At 37.9% G+C, this 15778-nt stretch overlaps 1 protein-coding gene across 7 annotated transcripts in view; it reads left to right on the forward strand.

Annotated features, from left to right (window-relative positions):
- The window catches only part of KIAA0586 (KIAA0586 ortholog), a 69472-nt gene that overhangs the window by 14855 nt on the left and 38839 nt on the right, over positions 1-15778 (forward strand). For all 7 annotated transcript variants that reach the window (XM_053945095.1, XM_053945094.1, XM_053945092.1 and 4 more), the window contains 7 exons: positions 4952-5134; positions 6015-6202; positions 7364-7471; positions 8604-8687; positions 12894-13090; positions 13293-13414; positions 14001-14182. In XM_053945095.1, the coding sequence (XP_053801070.1) occupies positions 4952-5134; positions 6015-6202; positions 7364-7471; positions 8604-8687; positions 12894-13090; positions 13293-13414; positions 14001-14182 (1064 nt within the window). The remainder of the gene's footprint in view (positions 1-4951; positions 5135-6014; positions 6203-7363; positions 7472-8603; positions 8688-12893; positions 13091-13292; positions 13415-14000; positions 14183-15778) is intronic.

Here is a 15778-nt window from a genome sequence, read left to right on the forward strand (position 1 = left end):
GATTGAAATATGAAAAATTAAATATATGGCCATGAAGATGAAAATACTGAAAGATGTAATCAGAATAATTGGTTAAGTTCACTAAGTGCAAGTAACTCCTTTTTCTTCATCCAGTTAGAGTTATAAGCAGAGTAGAAATCCTTTCTGTGATAGCTTGTTAAGGTATTTAATTGATAAAGGTTATTAGTTGGTTAATAATGAATTCTGTTCCTTAGTTTTGTTGGCAAAGTGTTAGGATAAGAGGGTCCTAATTTTCTAACTAATAAAAATGTGTAAGAATAATTACAGAGGGAGACTAGATGATATCTGACATAGGTCAAAGTAGATAAACTTCATCTAGAGTTAGTTATGTTTTAATTAGATCTGTTTTATTTCTTAATTACCTTTTCAAAACTTAACTGATTCTTGATGCAGAAACTAAGAATACTTTTTAACTGGTATTAAAAAAAAAAAACAGTGGGATCATTTTACTGGGGAGAAATGACATGAAAAAAGATAATGATGAAGGCAAAGTGTGGAGATGGGAGAGAGGCTTAAGAGGAAGAGGTGGTTAAGGTGGTGGTGGGCACAATGGAGTTAATAAGATGTGCACCCATGGAAAAATATTAACTGGCTCCCTCCATGCTTCTTGCACTTAGGCTGTTGTTACCCATGCAAGGAAAATCTACTTGATGCAGTCTTAAATGCCGTGTTTAAAAATGCTGCCTGGGTTTTTATTACAGCAGTCAAAGCATTACATTCTGTGTGAAACATGAGAGATTAACATCAGAAGGCAGCCAGTCACTTGATGAAATCATGTTTTTAGGCCATTGCAATGGGTGGTGTAAAACATATCTGTGTTCCTGAAGACAGGCAGTGCTGGGGTTTGAGGCTGGGGATTTAAAAACATTATTATTATTATTATTATTATTATTATTATTATTATTATTATTATTATTATTGTTGTTGTTGTTGTTTGAGGCTGGGTATTTAAAAACATTATTATATTTCTATTTATGTATTTATTTATTTTAATATTATTTAGTAACCTGGTCTACCTGGTGGAAGGTGTCCTTGCCCATGGCAGGGAGTTGGAACTGCTTGACCCTGAAGGTTCCTTCCAACCCAAACCCTTCTCTGTTTCTGTGGTTATGATGTACATCCACAGTGGCAAGTCCTCAAAATAGTACAAGAATCTCTTATTTGGCCTGACCTGGTCTTCATGGCACTTTCCTTACCTGTGCTCTGGAGCCCAGTTGTGATCTGTGAGGAGGAAGTGTTATTGGTAGAAATTATTCCCAATTCTCATCACCCTCCTGGAAAATGTGGGTTATAGTCCTGGCAAAAACCTAGAAAACTTTTCAAAACTCACCATTTTTTAAAAGGTCACATGAAAACTGCCAGCCTTGTGACTTAGGTATTTTGTTTGCCCTCTCTTGAATGTCTTTTCTTTGGTGAAAAATAGTGTATCCTCTGGTATACTCACTTGAAGCATGATATAACTCTGGTTTTGACTATTGGCTGTGCTGTGCACCCATAATTTAATTTATTCTGTATAGATCTTTTTGGGTGAAATGTGTGCTAGTAAGCACTTAGGGTAGTAATAACAGTGACACAGTGACCACTAAGATTTGGATTGAGAACAGGCACTTCTTTAAAAATATTTAATCAGCAGTTCTGCTTTTGCTGAGTCCTAAATGAATTTTCTTCTCTATTTATTGGGCTCTTGTCCTTTACAGAAGGTCATAACCTTTCCAGGAAGGCCAATTTCATAATTCCAGAAACAATATCTTGTAAAGTGGCAGAAAGAGAGTGCCCCCCTCCTCAATCTAATTATAACAAATAGGTCATTTGAGCATTTGAAACCACCAGCAGAAATTCAGTGACATGGAAAGGTGCAGCTTCTGTGCAGCTGGAACGAGCTGCTCCTGTGCTTCAGCTTTTTTCTGTTGGGGGCAAATAGAAATGAAAGGGAAAACTGCACTGGATCAATGCTGCCTTCAAGCTTGCAGAACTCCTGTGTGTGACAAACAGCTTCAAAGCTCTTTGCTGGAAAACAGAGTGAACTCTGGATAGCCTTTTCCCAAAGTGGTTCCCTTCCAAGCCATGAAGTCATGCTGCAGAGAAAAACGTGTGTTTGCAACAGTAAAGCCACCATAGAATTTGTTTCTCTATTTAATATCAGGCTGAAGATATGGTTTTGTCTCTATCCTGGCAGTAAATAAAATAAGACACCTCCTTGTGCTCTTATCTGAGGGGAAAAATGGAATTTTTGGCACGTTGTGTAAAGGAGCAGCACTCCAGTGAGTGTGTCCTATTCCCAAACTTTCTGATTTTAACTGAGACTGAGGTTTGTTTGATACTGGCATTATTTATATTTGTCTCTTGGTAAGACTCTTGGTCAAACTGCTTCATTTTTGTCCTTTCCTTACCTTGCCAATAAAATGGAAAAATAATCCATGATGTTTCACGTGGGTCTCATGAAGACAAACCAGTTCAGTAATTCTGGGAGCTGCTGTTATGGCAAAGCAAAGTTTAAATAATAAAATCAGGAACAGTTCTGTGCTCCTCTATAGGAGGAGTGGAAATAAAATGCACCAAGGTTGAATGAGCACTTCAAAGCACCAGGTTCTTAAAAAAACAAAGAATAAACAAATCTCTTCCACCTTAGGCATGGTGAGTTTTTCCCTTCACAGATCTGCACCCACAGATTCCCTTCCTGGCCTTGATGTACCAGATGATAAAGGCTCCAAAATGATTGAAAGTCTTTGGCCTTGGGTTTGATTGGCTGAAAAATCCAGACTCATTAAATGACTCTATTTTGTTAGAGAAGTCCACTGAGCTTGTTTTAAATTAGTGTTAGAATAAGGATGTTTATTTAAGACTGAAATGGCCATCTGGAGAGTCTCTTTTCAGTCATTTTATAACTCTCAACCATTTTCTTTGCAAATAAACTATGGTGACTAATGCTTAGTTTCTTATGGGAAGTTAGGAAAAAATTCAACTAGCACTTTTATGAGTAAGTGATCATTTCTAAAAAAAGAGCTGGAATTATTTTCTTGCATAATACGAACTGATAAATACATGTAAAACACTGTTTTTCTAAAGCTAAGTTTAATTAAATGTCTAGTTTCTGCCCAGTGCAAATAAACTTTGCAGGGAAAAATGAAAAGTTGCAAGCAATTAAAATGAGGTGCTGTGTGTATACAGTACTTAATCATTCTCACTGTGAAAACCTTGTTTTTACAAGTTGGCAGCATTACAGATACGCTGCCAATTTCTGCTTTTACTCAAAAGTTCAAGGCCAAGGGGGACTGTTAGATCATCTAGTATGACCTCTTCTAAATCACAAACCTCTGAACTGTATCTGTTTATGTTACAGAGTCCAGTAGTTTGTCTGACTGCAGAACACTTTTTTTGGCTAACCTGTGCTTTGCAGAAAGGTACAAGCTCATCATTTAAAGACAGAAGAAATTGTGCTTCTTCCCATGGCAAAATTCCTTGTGCTTCAAAAGCAAACAGGACACTTCAGATTTATTATCTGATTTGTAGTGAGGTTTTGGCTTCAGTTTACAGCTACTTCACTTTCCAAGTGACTTTTCCTTAAAAAATGAAGAGTGCCTATTAATGGCTAATTTATTTTAATATTTGCAGAGATACAGAATTAGTGCTGAATGCAGTGTTATCATCTATGGAAGTCTTCTCCTGCTCCATCTCAGACATTCTGCTGAGACATCTGGGGGTTACATTTACCCTGTTGACCAGGGCACTGTGTTGTGATTTCTCATTCCATTGCTTACCCAACATGACCATAAAGCCTTTTCTAGAGATTAGTCTCTCTGACCTGTGTTTGCTCACTGAGGAGTTATGACTTGTTCTTGTTTCCAGGCTTACAACCCATAATTTGTCTGTACAAAAATACCACTTTATCTGCTTGTCTGCATCTAACAAAACTCACATTATCAAAATGTATTATCCTTATATTTTATAATAATTGACTTTCATTCTTTAATTAATTAGGAGGCTCTTAAATGTGAACAGAGCTAAGAAGTGCTTGTTGCCATGTGTTAACTGGCTGCAGGTACAGGGAGGTGATTATTAGAAACAACAGAGGCGCAAAATGACATTTTTTTGGCTGTAATAAAGGCATGGAGTTGGTTATCAGCATGTTTCTTTCCAAATTCATTATCCTAACACCTACAAAATAACAGTAGAAGCACTTCTGCCTGATTGACAATTGTTGACACCTTTTTGGGGGGAATTTTCAGGCAGTTTTATTAATTTATATTAAAGTTAATAATTTCCCTAATAATATTCATTGTTTGCTGTAAGTTGAGTAAGACCTTGCATGACTGTGTGGTGAGAAATGCACATTGTAGTAAATGCTCTCCTCTGCTCTTTGCTTGAGACATTTTTGCATATAAATTACTTCTGGCTGGCTATTTACAATACACTTGAAAAGCTGGACCAAAAGATCATGATGGAAGTCAAGACTTTTGGGTTTTAGCTATGGCTTGATTTTGCAGTAGCACTGAGTTGTTAAAGCAGGAATTTACAGATTATACCTGTTCCTCTGAGTACCTGTCAGTTTTGTGGCTGCATTTCAAACCTAAATCCTGGATTTCTTCTTAGCTGCTAAATCACACATTCAGTTCCAAATTTCAAACTTAAATCATGGATTTCTTCTTAGCTGCTAAATCACACATTTTGTTCCAACTTACTGCTGTCCTTTGGTTCCTTTTAATATTTCTCTGCCCTTATCTGTTAGATTCAACTTAAAAATTGCAATTTTAACTCCTTCATTGCTGCCAATACCGAGACATCTTTCAGGTTCTGCCCTTTGGGCCTCATTCCCTCCATCCCACAGCAAAAATTTGGAGTGGTTTCAGTAGGAAGGCTTGGCTCAGTAGAGTGTTGTCACTGGGTTTGTGCATGCTTTGTGACCTTTTTAGTTTGTGTGCTCTTGTTTCAGGCACAAAAGTGAAGTCAGCAAAGACCCAGACCTGCTCTCACACACGGGTGGTCATCAGCAGCCCCAGGAAGAAGAATGCTGTGTATGCCCAGCAGAGCCAGTTCTTCTTCAGCCCCAGCCAGGATGTCCCTGCTGCCTCTGGTCCTCTGGAAGGCCACCTCATTCCCATGGCTGTTCCACTAGGTAGGCACAAATAACCTGGAGCAGATTGTGTGCAGGTTACCTGCTGCTATTTCATGGAAATACAACTTTTATCTTCTTAAGTCAATGGTTTGGGGGTTGGGATTAGATCTCTGAGATCTCTTCCCACCCAAATCATTCCATGAGGTTTGCACCTGCCCTTCTCATAGGAAATCTGAGGGATCAGTTGAAAATGTTCTGGTTTTCCTCATCCTTCATGCTGGATATCTGCTGACAACCTGACAGAGCAATTACTTGCTTAGCTGTACCTGTATTGGTTAATTTTGATTTTAGGCTTCATGTTCTTTCAGTTTGGTATTCAGGAACTGAATCACTCAACCTTGGATTCAACTTTTGCAATGACTTCAGCCCAACAGTTTCAGTAGGACTGTGCCAAGCACAGTAAATTCCTTGTCATGACTTCTGGATTTTTGCACTTTCAATAGAACCTTTATATAAGGCTTGTTTTGAGAAGGGTTAGAATTATATAGGCATTGAAATAAGGTAATTATTTTTTTAAAAGGCTGTCTCAGACAAAAATTTGTGGGTTGTTATACCAAGTGTAATAGTACTTGGGGTGTGATGGTCTGTAGTTTTTGAATGGAAACACAATTCTTGTTTTCAGCAGTAGATGTCACCAGAGTCAAGCAAAGTGAATAATTTGAAAAACAGGCAGTGTTGAGTTGACAATTTCTGCTGGGAAAGCTTAAAATTAGCTGGTGAATTACTGTAGTTTAGCTAATGTTCACAGGGGGCTTTTTAATTGGTCTGTAATTGCACACAGAATCTCGAAACACACAGAATATAATTTTAATTAATTTATTAATTTACTGCCTTTGGAGATGGATATATGAAGTTTTAATTGTTTTTCAACTGTCTTTAGGTCAAACCCAAAGCAGCAGCACATTATTGCAGCCTGCTGGAGTAATCATAGATAAACCACACCCTGTCACAGTTACAACCTCCCTTCCTCAAGTGCCACCAAAGCCTCCAGTCGAGGTAAAAAAACCAAATATAGCTGTGATAGAGATGAGATCAGAGAAAAAGGACCCACCTCAGCTCTCTGTGCAGGTACATGTCAAGAGTGATGATGATTTCTTTGTTTATTTTAATGAGTGCTAACTACAGGCAGCCTGATCCATCAGTAACACACTTGGACATCAGTAGATGGTTTCCAGTAAGAATTAGAAAAATATGGAATGGAGGGACCAAGCAGTTCTCATGCTATAGTAATATATTTATTCATATTTTAACAATTATCTTTATTAGAAAATAGAAAGGGAAGAAATACAAAACTATTTCTTCCCTAAGTCACCTATGCAGGGCATTTGTAAAATTTATGTCACTTTTTTTTTTTTTAATGAGATCTTTGAGCCAGAGCAAACTTGGAATAAAAGAAGTATAAATATAAATGTCAGTTTTCTTGGATGATTGCTTTGGCCTTTAAGATTTCTGTTTCAAGCATGACTGTCAACCCAAGGGTTTCACTCCTGATTAATCAACCCTTGCAGTCCTTACCTTGTGGGTTGGGATTTGTTTTCATTTTTTACATGAGTCTGTTGTCAAGGAAGTGAATGTTTCTTACATGTTCCTTGTTTTGGATTCCAATTGTTGAGATGCACCCACTCCCCCCACACCTTTCAGACACAAATGATTCATGGGACTCAGAGTTAAACACAGGTAGGGTGTTCTGTGCTTTGTTCCCCTGCTGTGTCATTTCATTCCACCCACCTGCATTTTGCTGTTATTTCACCCAGTTCTTAAATATTTAAGGTGATTTTTCTTTTCCCAAAGGAATGAAGCATTGAAATCTTTGTTCTTAACAGAAACACAACACATTTTAATGCTGGAATGGACGTGCCTTGATTACAGACTATATTGTAATTTTCTAAACCACTTGCAGGTCCAACACACCTCTGCTCTATTTTAGGTAATTATTACAGATACACTCACCTTGTGTTCCATGCAAAACAGTGTCAGGGAATTAGAGAGCAGGAGAAATCAGGTACTGCAAGAGAAGAGGTGACTATTTCTCGTGTTAGTTTTTGACATTACAGTAATTTGATTTTCAGAACCAATACTGATATCAGATACAGGCATGAGAAAAGGACAGCACTGAATAATTTAGTGGCTCAGAAGCAGGTGGAAGAAAAAAAATCTAAAAAGTTCAATGATAATAGCCAAGCTAATATGTAGATTTTTCTATTGATGCTTTTTTTTTTTCTGTCCTAGGTGTTACCAAGTGTTGATATTGACAGTGTTTCAAGTGCCAGTGGGAGTGTAAGTCCTGCTCCTTCAGGCTCTGAGGCTCTGCTCCCTCCTGTCAATGCTGTAATACAGGTACTGATTGTCTGGGAATTCAAACTTACTCAAAAGGAAAATATGTTAAATTGCTGCAAAGTTCTCATTGTCTTTCTTTAGTTAGAGAAATGAGACAGTTCTAGAAAAAAATGAGTAATTATTCTAAAGAATTTATAGTACAAGGTATTTGTTTAAGAACATGAAAAATTGTAGAAAGATGCCTTCTGCCAACATTAAATGATCACCATGGTAAAACTCTAAGAAAAACAGTGTTCCTGTATCCTGTAAAGAATTATAATCCCTCTTGGCCCATGCCTGTCTTGTTTTCACTGGCTTCAGTGCTCTGAGGATGTTCCTCATCCCTCCCTCTACTGCTTGGCTCTTCGGGAGTGGTCAGTGGTGTGGGCTCTGAGTCCCAGGAGCCTGTAGAGTGGCCACTCTATTCTCTTTCCCTACAACTTTTCAGAAGTGTTTTTAATCTGGATGTGAGCAGCAAGGATGGTTTTTGTGCAGCTCTAAGGGTAACTGCTGTGTGCTGAGTGATCAGCACAGAGTGTGTGAAGGCTTGGTGAGGCAGTGATTATTCTTGTGTGGTTATTGTACATTCCATTTTCCTCACTTCAGGAGTTAGGTCCTCCAGAGTCCTGTGATCCAGGTACTCACTGAATCAGATGGAGATTGCGGACAAAAATAGTGATTTGTATTTAAAATTCTATTACTCCATCCCAGCAAGTTGATTAGAGAGATGGAGCTCCTCTCCTATGAGGAAAGGCTGAGAGAATTGGGATTGTTCAGCCTGGAGAAGAGAGGGCTTTGGGGTGACCTCATTGCACCCTTCCAGTACCTGAAAGGACCCTACAAGAAAGAGAGAGACTATTTACAGGAGTAAGGACAAGGGGGAATGGCTTCAAACTGACAGAGAGCAGGTTTAGATTGGATATCAGGAAGAAATCTTGGATTGTGAGGCTGCTGAGGCCCTGGCACAGGGTGCCCACAGAAGCTGTGGCTGCCCCATCCCTGGCAGTGCTCCAGGCCAGGTTGGACAGGGCTTGGAGCAACCTGGGATAAGGGAAGGTGTGGTTTAGTTGATTCTTGTCATGAAGGTTTCCTGCTAATGCATTTCCACCCCTCCAAGATGAAATACCTAAAAACTGCAATCTGTCTTTGTAAGGCTCCAGAAGAAATACACAGTGAAGAGGAAGACACAAAGCTTCCAGGAGCTAACTTCATTGATGTTACTGATGTCACAGATCAGGTAATCCCATTGCAAAGGTGTATTTTCCTTTTAATGATTTTTATATTATTCTGTTAATATTGGAAACACAGTGTAAAGAAACCATTTTGCTTTCCTAGCAGCTTTAAAAGTGCACTTTGTGAGCAATACTGAACTGTTTATACTGTTATAAAGGGTATTAGAAATTACTGTGTGTTGGTGAGTACAGAAGCTTTTGAAAAATTGGCTTTTATTTGGGTATGTTAGAATCCACTAGAAATACAAGTATTTCTCTAAAATCAGCAGTTATTATAGCACTTGGACTTTACAATTTAAGGATCTGCATGTAATGAATATAGTGACAGGCTGAGAGAGCTGGGGTTCTTCATCCTGGAGAAGGTTCTGAGGAGACCTTGGAGCACCTTCCAGTGCCTAAAGGGGCTCCAGGAGAGCTGGAGAGGGACTTGGGACAAGGACCTGGAGTGGCAGGACAAGGGGGAATGGCTTCAAACTGATAGAGGGCAGGGTTAGAATTAGATCTTAAGAAGAAATTCTTGACAATATTGTTGTTTCTGGTTTATGGTTACACAGGTTTATTTGAGATCCTCTTTCACAGTTTAATTTTTTTAGGTAGCAAATCCTTTCTTTGGTTAGCTGACCTCTTGTCTGGGGGCTCCTGAGAAACACCAGGTTGGTGAACCAGCCTGTATTTCACTTTACTGAGCAAAACTTACTTTGTGTAATCAAAATTTACCCAAAAATTTATTCTTTTTACTTCTTCTATGTATTCCTGATCCCAGGATTAGTGTGTACATCAGATGTTAGCCCTAGTGCTTACAGATAGATTTACTTTTAAAATGAGTTAATAATTTAACATTATCAGTCCATTAAAACAGCCCCAATTTATGGTTTGTCTATCAAAAGTGTGTAAATGCTTTATTCATTTATAGTTTCAAAATTACCTTATGTTACTGGAGGGGAGGAGTTAAATCTCTGTGGACATTGTTCTTCTGTTAGCACAAGAAAAAGCTTTAAAGAAATCATTTTAGGAACTATCAAAAATGCTGCAATGTTAAATTTTTATTATGTGAATAATAGTTACTCATCTTTTCTTTTTTCTTTTTTTTTTTTTTTCCTGGATTGCTTTTATCTTTTAGTTTTGGCAATGGGATGTATTTTAACCACAATACCAAAAATGTTCCAAGTGAAACATATGTTTGGCCTATGACCACACAGACAATGTTCTTAAAAATGTGCAAGGCAAACACAATGGGGAAGCATAAAATCAATCTCTGGAGTGGCAGGGGTATTTAAGACATCAAAAGAAAGCAAAGTTATTGTTATTAAAGAGTCTTCAGATTCATGAAAGTATGTGCATAAAATGCTATACAAAAAAAAATAACTTTTGTTGTCTTCTCCCCACTCCCCTTTTATTATGAAAGCTTAAATCTGTTAGAACTGAGGAGGATAAGTATTTGTGTGAAGTATCTTCCTTTTTTGTTTGTTTCTGTTTCCTTTTTCTGTGTTTGTTTTGCCTGGCAGTGTTCCAGGCCAGGTTGGACAGGGCTTGGGACAGCCTGGTCTGGTGGAAGTGTCCCTGCCCATGGCAGGGGTTTGGGACAAAATGCTCTTTGAGGTCCTTTCCCACCCAAACCATTCTGGGATTATTTCAGAGTGAGAAACTTGCTCAGATTTATTGAGTCTGCTCTCAAATTCTTACAAGCAGCCACATGCTGCAGTTCCTTCAGCAAACTCCCTGGGATTTCAGATTAAATGCACTTTTTGCTCTCTCTGAATATGCCCTAATTGCAAGGTAGGGGATTTTTTTTTCTCAGAATTTTTGCTTTCAGTTTGAATGCCACAGCAAAATATGGAACCTGCAGAGCTCAGGTATTATAAATGTAAATGTATTTTCCTCAACCCTCATTTCCCATTGATGCTCTTGGGCAGGACATTGATATTTTCACACTTCACTCTTCAGACAAAAGCTCACAGGTGACATCTGCAAGGCAGCCTGACCTTGCTCCTGGGAATTGCTTTAGAAATCCATCAAGAAGAAATCCATGGCTTAAGTTTCAGGAGTCTTTAATAGCACTCTGCATGTACATATTTGGTAATGGAACAAAACTAACCTATAATAATTTCAAACTTTTCTTTTCTTTTTTTAATTATCAGAATGTAATTCGGGAAATAGAATTTTGGCTTGATACTTTATAAAAAAGTACAGTGATTAATATTCCAATCATATCTGAAAGACTTTCTAATTTATGCCATATTTTGATTGGGGGTTGTGATAGAGATATTTTCAACAGCCTCCAGGGAAGCAAAATGCAGAATTGAGTGCAGACTATTCAAGATTGGTGTACAAGTTGATATATGTTCAAGTTCAATCTGTATAATTAAATACTGACTATTACATTATTTTTTTATTTCAGCAGAGATAATATATCACCCCCAAATGAATATAACTTTGTGCATTATTGTGGATTTGTGTGCTATAAAATATAAAATATTTTAGAAATGCAGTAGAGCTGCAAAAGTTTGTCAGAGTTACTAAATAGATGTAAGATGTATTGTATGTACTCGCTTTATTTAACCCAGATGTTTGTATTTTGCATGCTTTCAGAGGTATTAAATAGGCAACATCAAAGAAAATTTATGGAGTAATGCAGGCAGAGGAAAATACATAATGAAATGCTGGACAAAGACATCTTTACATTTGCTGTCAGAATGAATTCTTGTTCTCAATACACATATGCCAACAGCTCGAGCTGCTGAGCAGCTTGCAAGGCACCCAGGGCCTTCTGACTCCAACTTCTCTGCTCATTTCTGTGCCTAGAATGCTTTAAAAATCTTTATTTATCACTCAAATACACATATCCTGGTTTCCTCCCTGCTTTGAAGATTATCACTATTTAAAGACCCAGTAGTTCTTTGTGTAATACCCATCAGGGACCTCTCTGACTCTGCAGTTTTAAAATGTGTTAAGGTAGAAGTGTTAATGCTGGGGTGGGGAAGGATAGAGGGAAATGTTACTTTTTTTCCCCTTCCCTCTGTTCTTTCTCTTTTCACTTTTTTCTTTTCACTTTTTCATTTTTTTCTTTTTTTTCATAGATAATATGAAAAAAAATTTTAAAACCCATATTTTATGGGTTGAAAGTAAGTTTAATTTATATAAGGGAAAATGAGACTTTTTTTCTCCTTTCACTGTGTTGGAGATTAATCTTAGTAAATATGGATTTACAGTGAGCTTTTATGCACCATCACATATTTGTCACTGGTAATTCAGGGCTCAGCTCCTCATCTCTTTCATTTGGCATGCCAAATTTTCTTCTTAGAGAGTCATATTACTATTAGAGACATTTGTTTTTAATATTAGAAGTGGAGGTTGCAGGTTCTCATTCATCAGGAAACATTACAATATTTTGGCTTAGTGCCTGCTTTTTGGGACTTGGTGCTGTGTTTGTGCTCCAGGGGAAAAGGAGGGAGGCATCTTTGGGGAAAACCCAAGTATTTTAACTGACCAAGTCACTTCTCTAACTTTTTAGGAATAGAACTTTAACATTAAAATCAAGATGTCTGTGAGGGTTGTCTGAATTATTGCCCAGAAATACCTTCTACCTTTCAGCAGCTGAAGTTAATGGAAGTGTAAACACATGTATGACATATGTGTAAACTTTTAATGTCTAGTTTTCAGTGCTGGCAAGTTCATTAGAGTTTTGATTGACTACATGCTCGTTAACTTTTGTGAATTTGTTTTTTCAGACTGGAGACTTTAAAGAACAAGTTTGATTTATTTTAAGAAAAATAACCAAAACACCAAAACCCAAACAAACAAAAAACCCCCTAACCCAACAAGTAACTGTAGAATGTTTCCTAAATTTTTTTGCTCAGAGGAGGAACATTTCTGGGGTGACATTAAAGAAACCTGACGTAGGTCACAAGTAAATTTTTTAAGTATTAGCATTGCCACTGGCTCCCTGCCCTGTGCTGCACAGGCAGGAAATATGAGCCAAATCATGTTTTACTGAGAAGTTCCTATGGCTTTATACCTCTACAGATTTATGATTTGCTAAGCTTAGAGTTGTATCAATTAACTACAACACACTGAGGAGGGAGAATGTGGTTTGTGTGCTGTCATACATCCACAAATGTGGATTTTATTCTTAAAGCAAAAACCTGACAGCTACCTCAATGACATTGCCTTCCAGAAATGTACCATAACTTAATTTACTGCTTATTTATTAGGATCAGGAAGAGGAGAAGGATGAAATTCCAGAATTCCTTGAGCCTCTTCTGGAGCTTAATGGCCAGTTTAAAGTTGCCTCACCACAATACAATGGTCCTGTGTTTCCTCCAGTGGCTTCTGCTCCTCAGCAGCCTGCTGATATTTTGGATGAACTGATTCAAAGGAGAGAAACTATAGAAAACAAGTTGATAAATTGGTGAGTTGCAATTTAACAAAGTGGCAAAGAATATATAAGGAAGAAGGAATGTTTCCCTAATTATCCTCCCCTTTTTTTCTTGCCTCCATTCCCTTATCCATTTTCCTTTGAGCTGCCTTTCATTTTATGTCCAGAATGCTCTTTTGTGTGCTTTTATGTGTCTTGCTGTTTGCTGACACTTAAATGGGTTTTATTCTGCCAGGGTGGAACAAGAAATAATGGCAAAAATTATCAGTGAGATGTGCCCAGCTCAGACAGAAAGGGTGCCCAGCATTAGCAGCTCCATAAAGAGTGAAGACAGTGAGGTTGTAACCCCTGGCATTGGTAAGTAGGAATTATTGTTCTCTGCAGATGGATTATGTCAATTTTTGGCTAATTTTAACAAGCTGTGTAGGTGGCTGTTGCCTCAGCCTAAAGGTGGATAATCTTGAACCAATGAAACTGTGAAAAGCAGCAGTGCACACCTGAATTTATGTGGAGACAGAGCCACTGTTACAAGGCCATTGAAAGAAATTATCTAAAATAAAAAGAAAAAGAGAATTTAGAATAACAGCACTGTACAAATCACCTTCTGTTATTGGCCACCTAAATCACATTTGGCATTTTGCTGAGCCTGTAATGTTTGTTTGCCTTTTTTTAATAGATATGTTAAAAGTTACTTCTCTTATGAATGTGTGAGAATGGAGAGAAAAAGATTTCTCCTGAGATGTCACTGCCTTTTGCCTTTTGCTGTTGTCTTTTTTTATGCTCCTGATTTGTTTCTCTACTGTTGTTTATCTGGAAGGTTAAAAAAAAATCACTTTTTGCAAAGGAATGTTTAAAATTCCATAGAGAGTGAGTGGCTGCAGTACAGTACATGGATTTTAGGAAGTGAGACCTGGCTGTGTGCTTCACATTCCTTCATTTTCAGTTGAAGTTGCAGGTGGTGGTGGATTTCAGCTCTTTGTCAATGCTGGTGTCCCTGTGGACTCAGAAATGATAAATCATTTTGTAAAGGAAGCTCTCAGTGAAACCATTGCAACCATGCTGGGAGACAGCCAGGCTCAGAGAGCAGTTCCTGATCCTCTTCCTCCCAGCACAACCTCAGTGATGGTAAGATCTGTTTTATTCAAGCTTTTCTGCTGAAGTTCTGATGGACCTGGTACTTAATTTCATGTTGTTGAATGATAGCTCATGTTATTTTCAACCAAAAATAGTTATTCTGCTTTCTTGCAAACAAATGAGAGATGAAGAAATGAATTTCCTCATCTAATAAGGAATGGAATCTGAGAGCAATATTATTTTTGGTCTTATGGGCTTGCAGCCATTCTTTCATATCTGTTAAAATGACTATTAATTCTTTCTGAGTTTTGACTTCAGTAGTTTTGAATAAATGCTTAATTGATGAGTAGAGCTTCCTGTAATACAAGATAATTTCCTGTGTTCCCCTTGATGATCAAATGACAGCTGGCTCTTACTTTGATAACAACATGACTGTGCTGCAATCTGGGGTTGTGTAAAGTCTTTGGGATGCTTGTGGAAATTGCTGTGCTTAGAAATCCAGCTATGGAAGGCTTTGTTGAAAGAGGGATCAGTCATTCAGTTAGCCTGAAACATCTCCTCCTGCTTGCTGCAAGGGACTAAGAGGTGATTCTATAGGCAAAAATGAAGGTTTCACTGCTGAGGGCTCAACCTCAGCCCCCCAGCATCTTTTCCACTCCATTACAGATTGAGGAGGGCCTGATGTGCCTCTCAGCTTGTTCTTCTGATGCTCAGAAACCTCTTCTGCTGTCCTTTTTACGTTTACTGATCTCCCTTTTGTTTCTCTGTCAGCTTAAACTGAAATATCCTTTAGCTGAAGTGGTTGGGTTTTCCTTGCTATATATGTTTGCACACTTGAAGAGATGAGTTTTCTCATCTTTGGCCTTTTTTGGATTAGCCTAAAGAAAGCAATCATCCATTTTTTGACTCTTGCTGTTGGGCAGCACTTTGATGTTTTCCAGTTTAGCTTGGTTTCAAGCACAGGTAACACACTAAAATGCTAATTGACATTTTTAATAATAATGTGGTCTCCAAGACGGGGTTTCCTCAATGCCTTGAGCTGTAGTAGTGATTCTCTCCTGCCTTTATTGGAACCCCAGGAAGCTAATTATGTTTTTTTAAAGTCTTTCCACATTTTGTAGCATGATAGCACAAGTTAAAGGAAAGTTAGCAAAGTTTTTGAATTCTTCTTTTTCCATTTGTACTCAGCTCACAGCAGAAGTTCTTGAATACGTAGTTTATGCATTCTTGTTTCTCCCTTCCCACTGTGAATTTTCCTATCTAGAACTGAATTTCAGCTGTTACTGAGTTCTTTGGTGTTCACAATGTCACACGATTGGGTGTGAGCTGCCAAATGTTCCTGCAGGTTCCAATTCCCATGAGAAATTTTAATAAAAATCATCAGCCTGAGGAGATACTCTTCAGAAACTAGCCTGGAAATCTTCCTATAGCATCATTGCCTTGTTTTTTTTTTTTTATGAAATGTCAGAAAAAAAGGCTGGAAGAAACCTGCAAAGGTCCAGCATATTCCTCCACAGCAGGCCTAAAAACAACCATCATATTTGCTTGTCAGATTTATGTCCATTGCTGTCACCTTTTTAAGGAACATCCCAATTCTGTTTGTGCTTCTTTAAGTGCTTTGTTGTCTTGGTATTACTTTGTTTGTAA

Source organism: Vidua chalybeata, chromosome 6 (assembly GCF_026979565.1).
Source record: "Vidua chalybeata isolate OUT-0048 chromosome 6, bVidCha1 merged haplotype, whole genome shotgun sequence".
Classification (NCBI taxonomy): domain Eukaryota; kingdom Metazoa; phylum Chordata; class Aves; order Passeriformes; family Viduidae; genus Vidua; species Vidua chalybeata.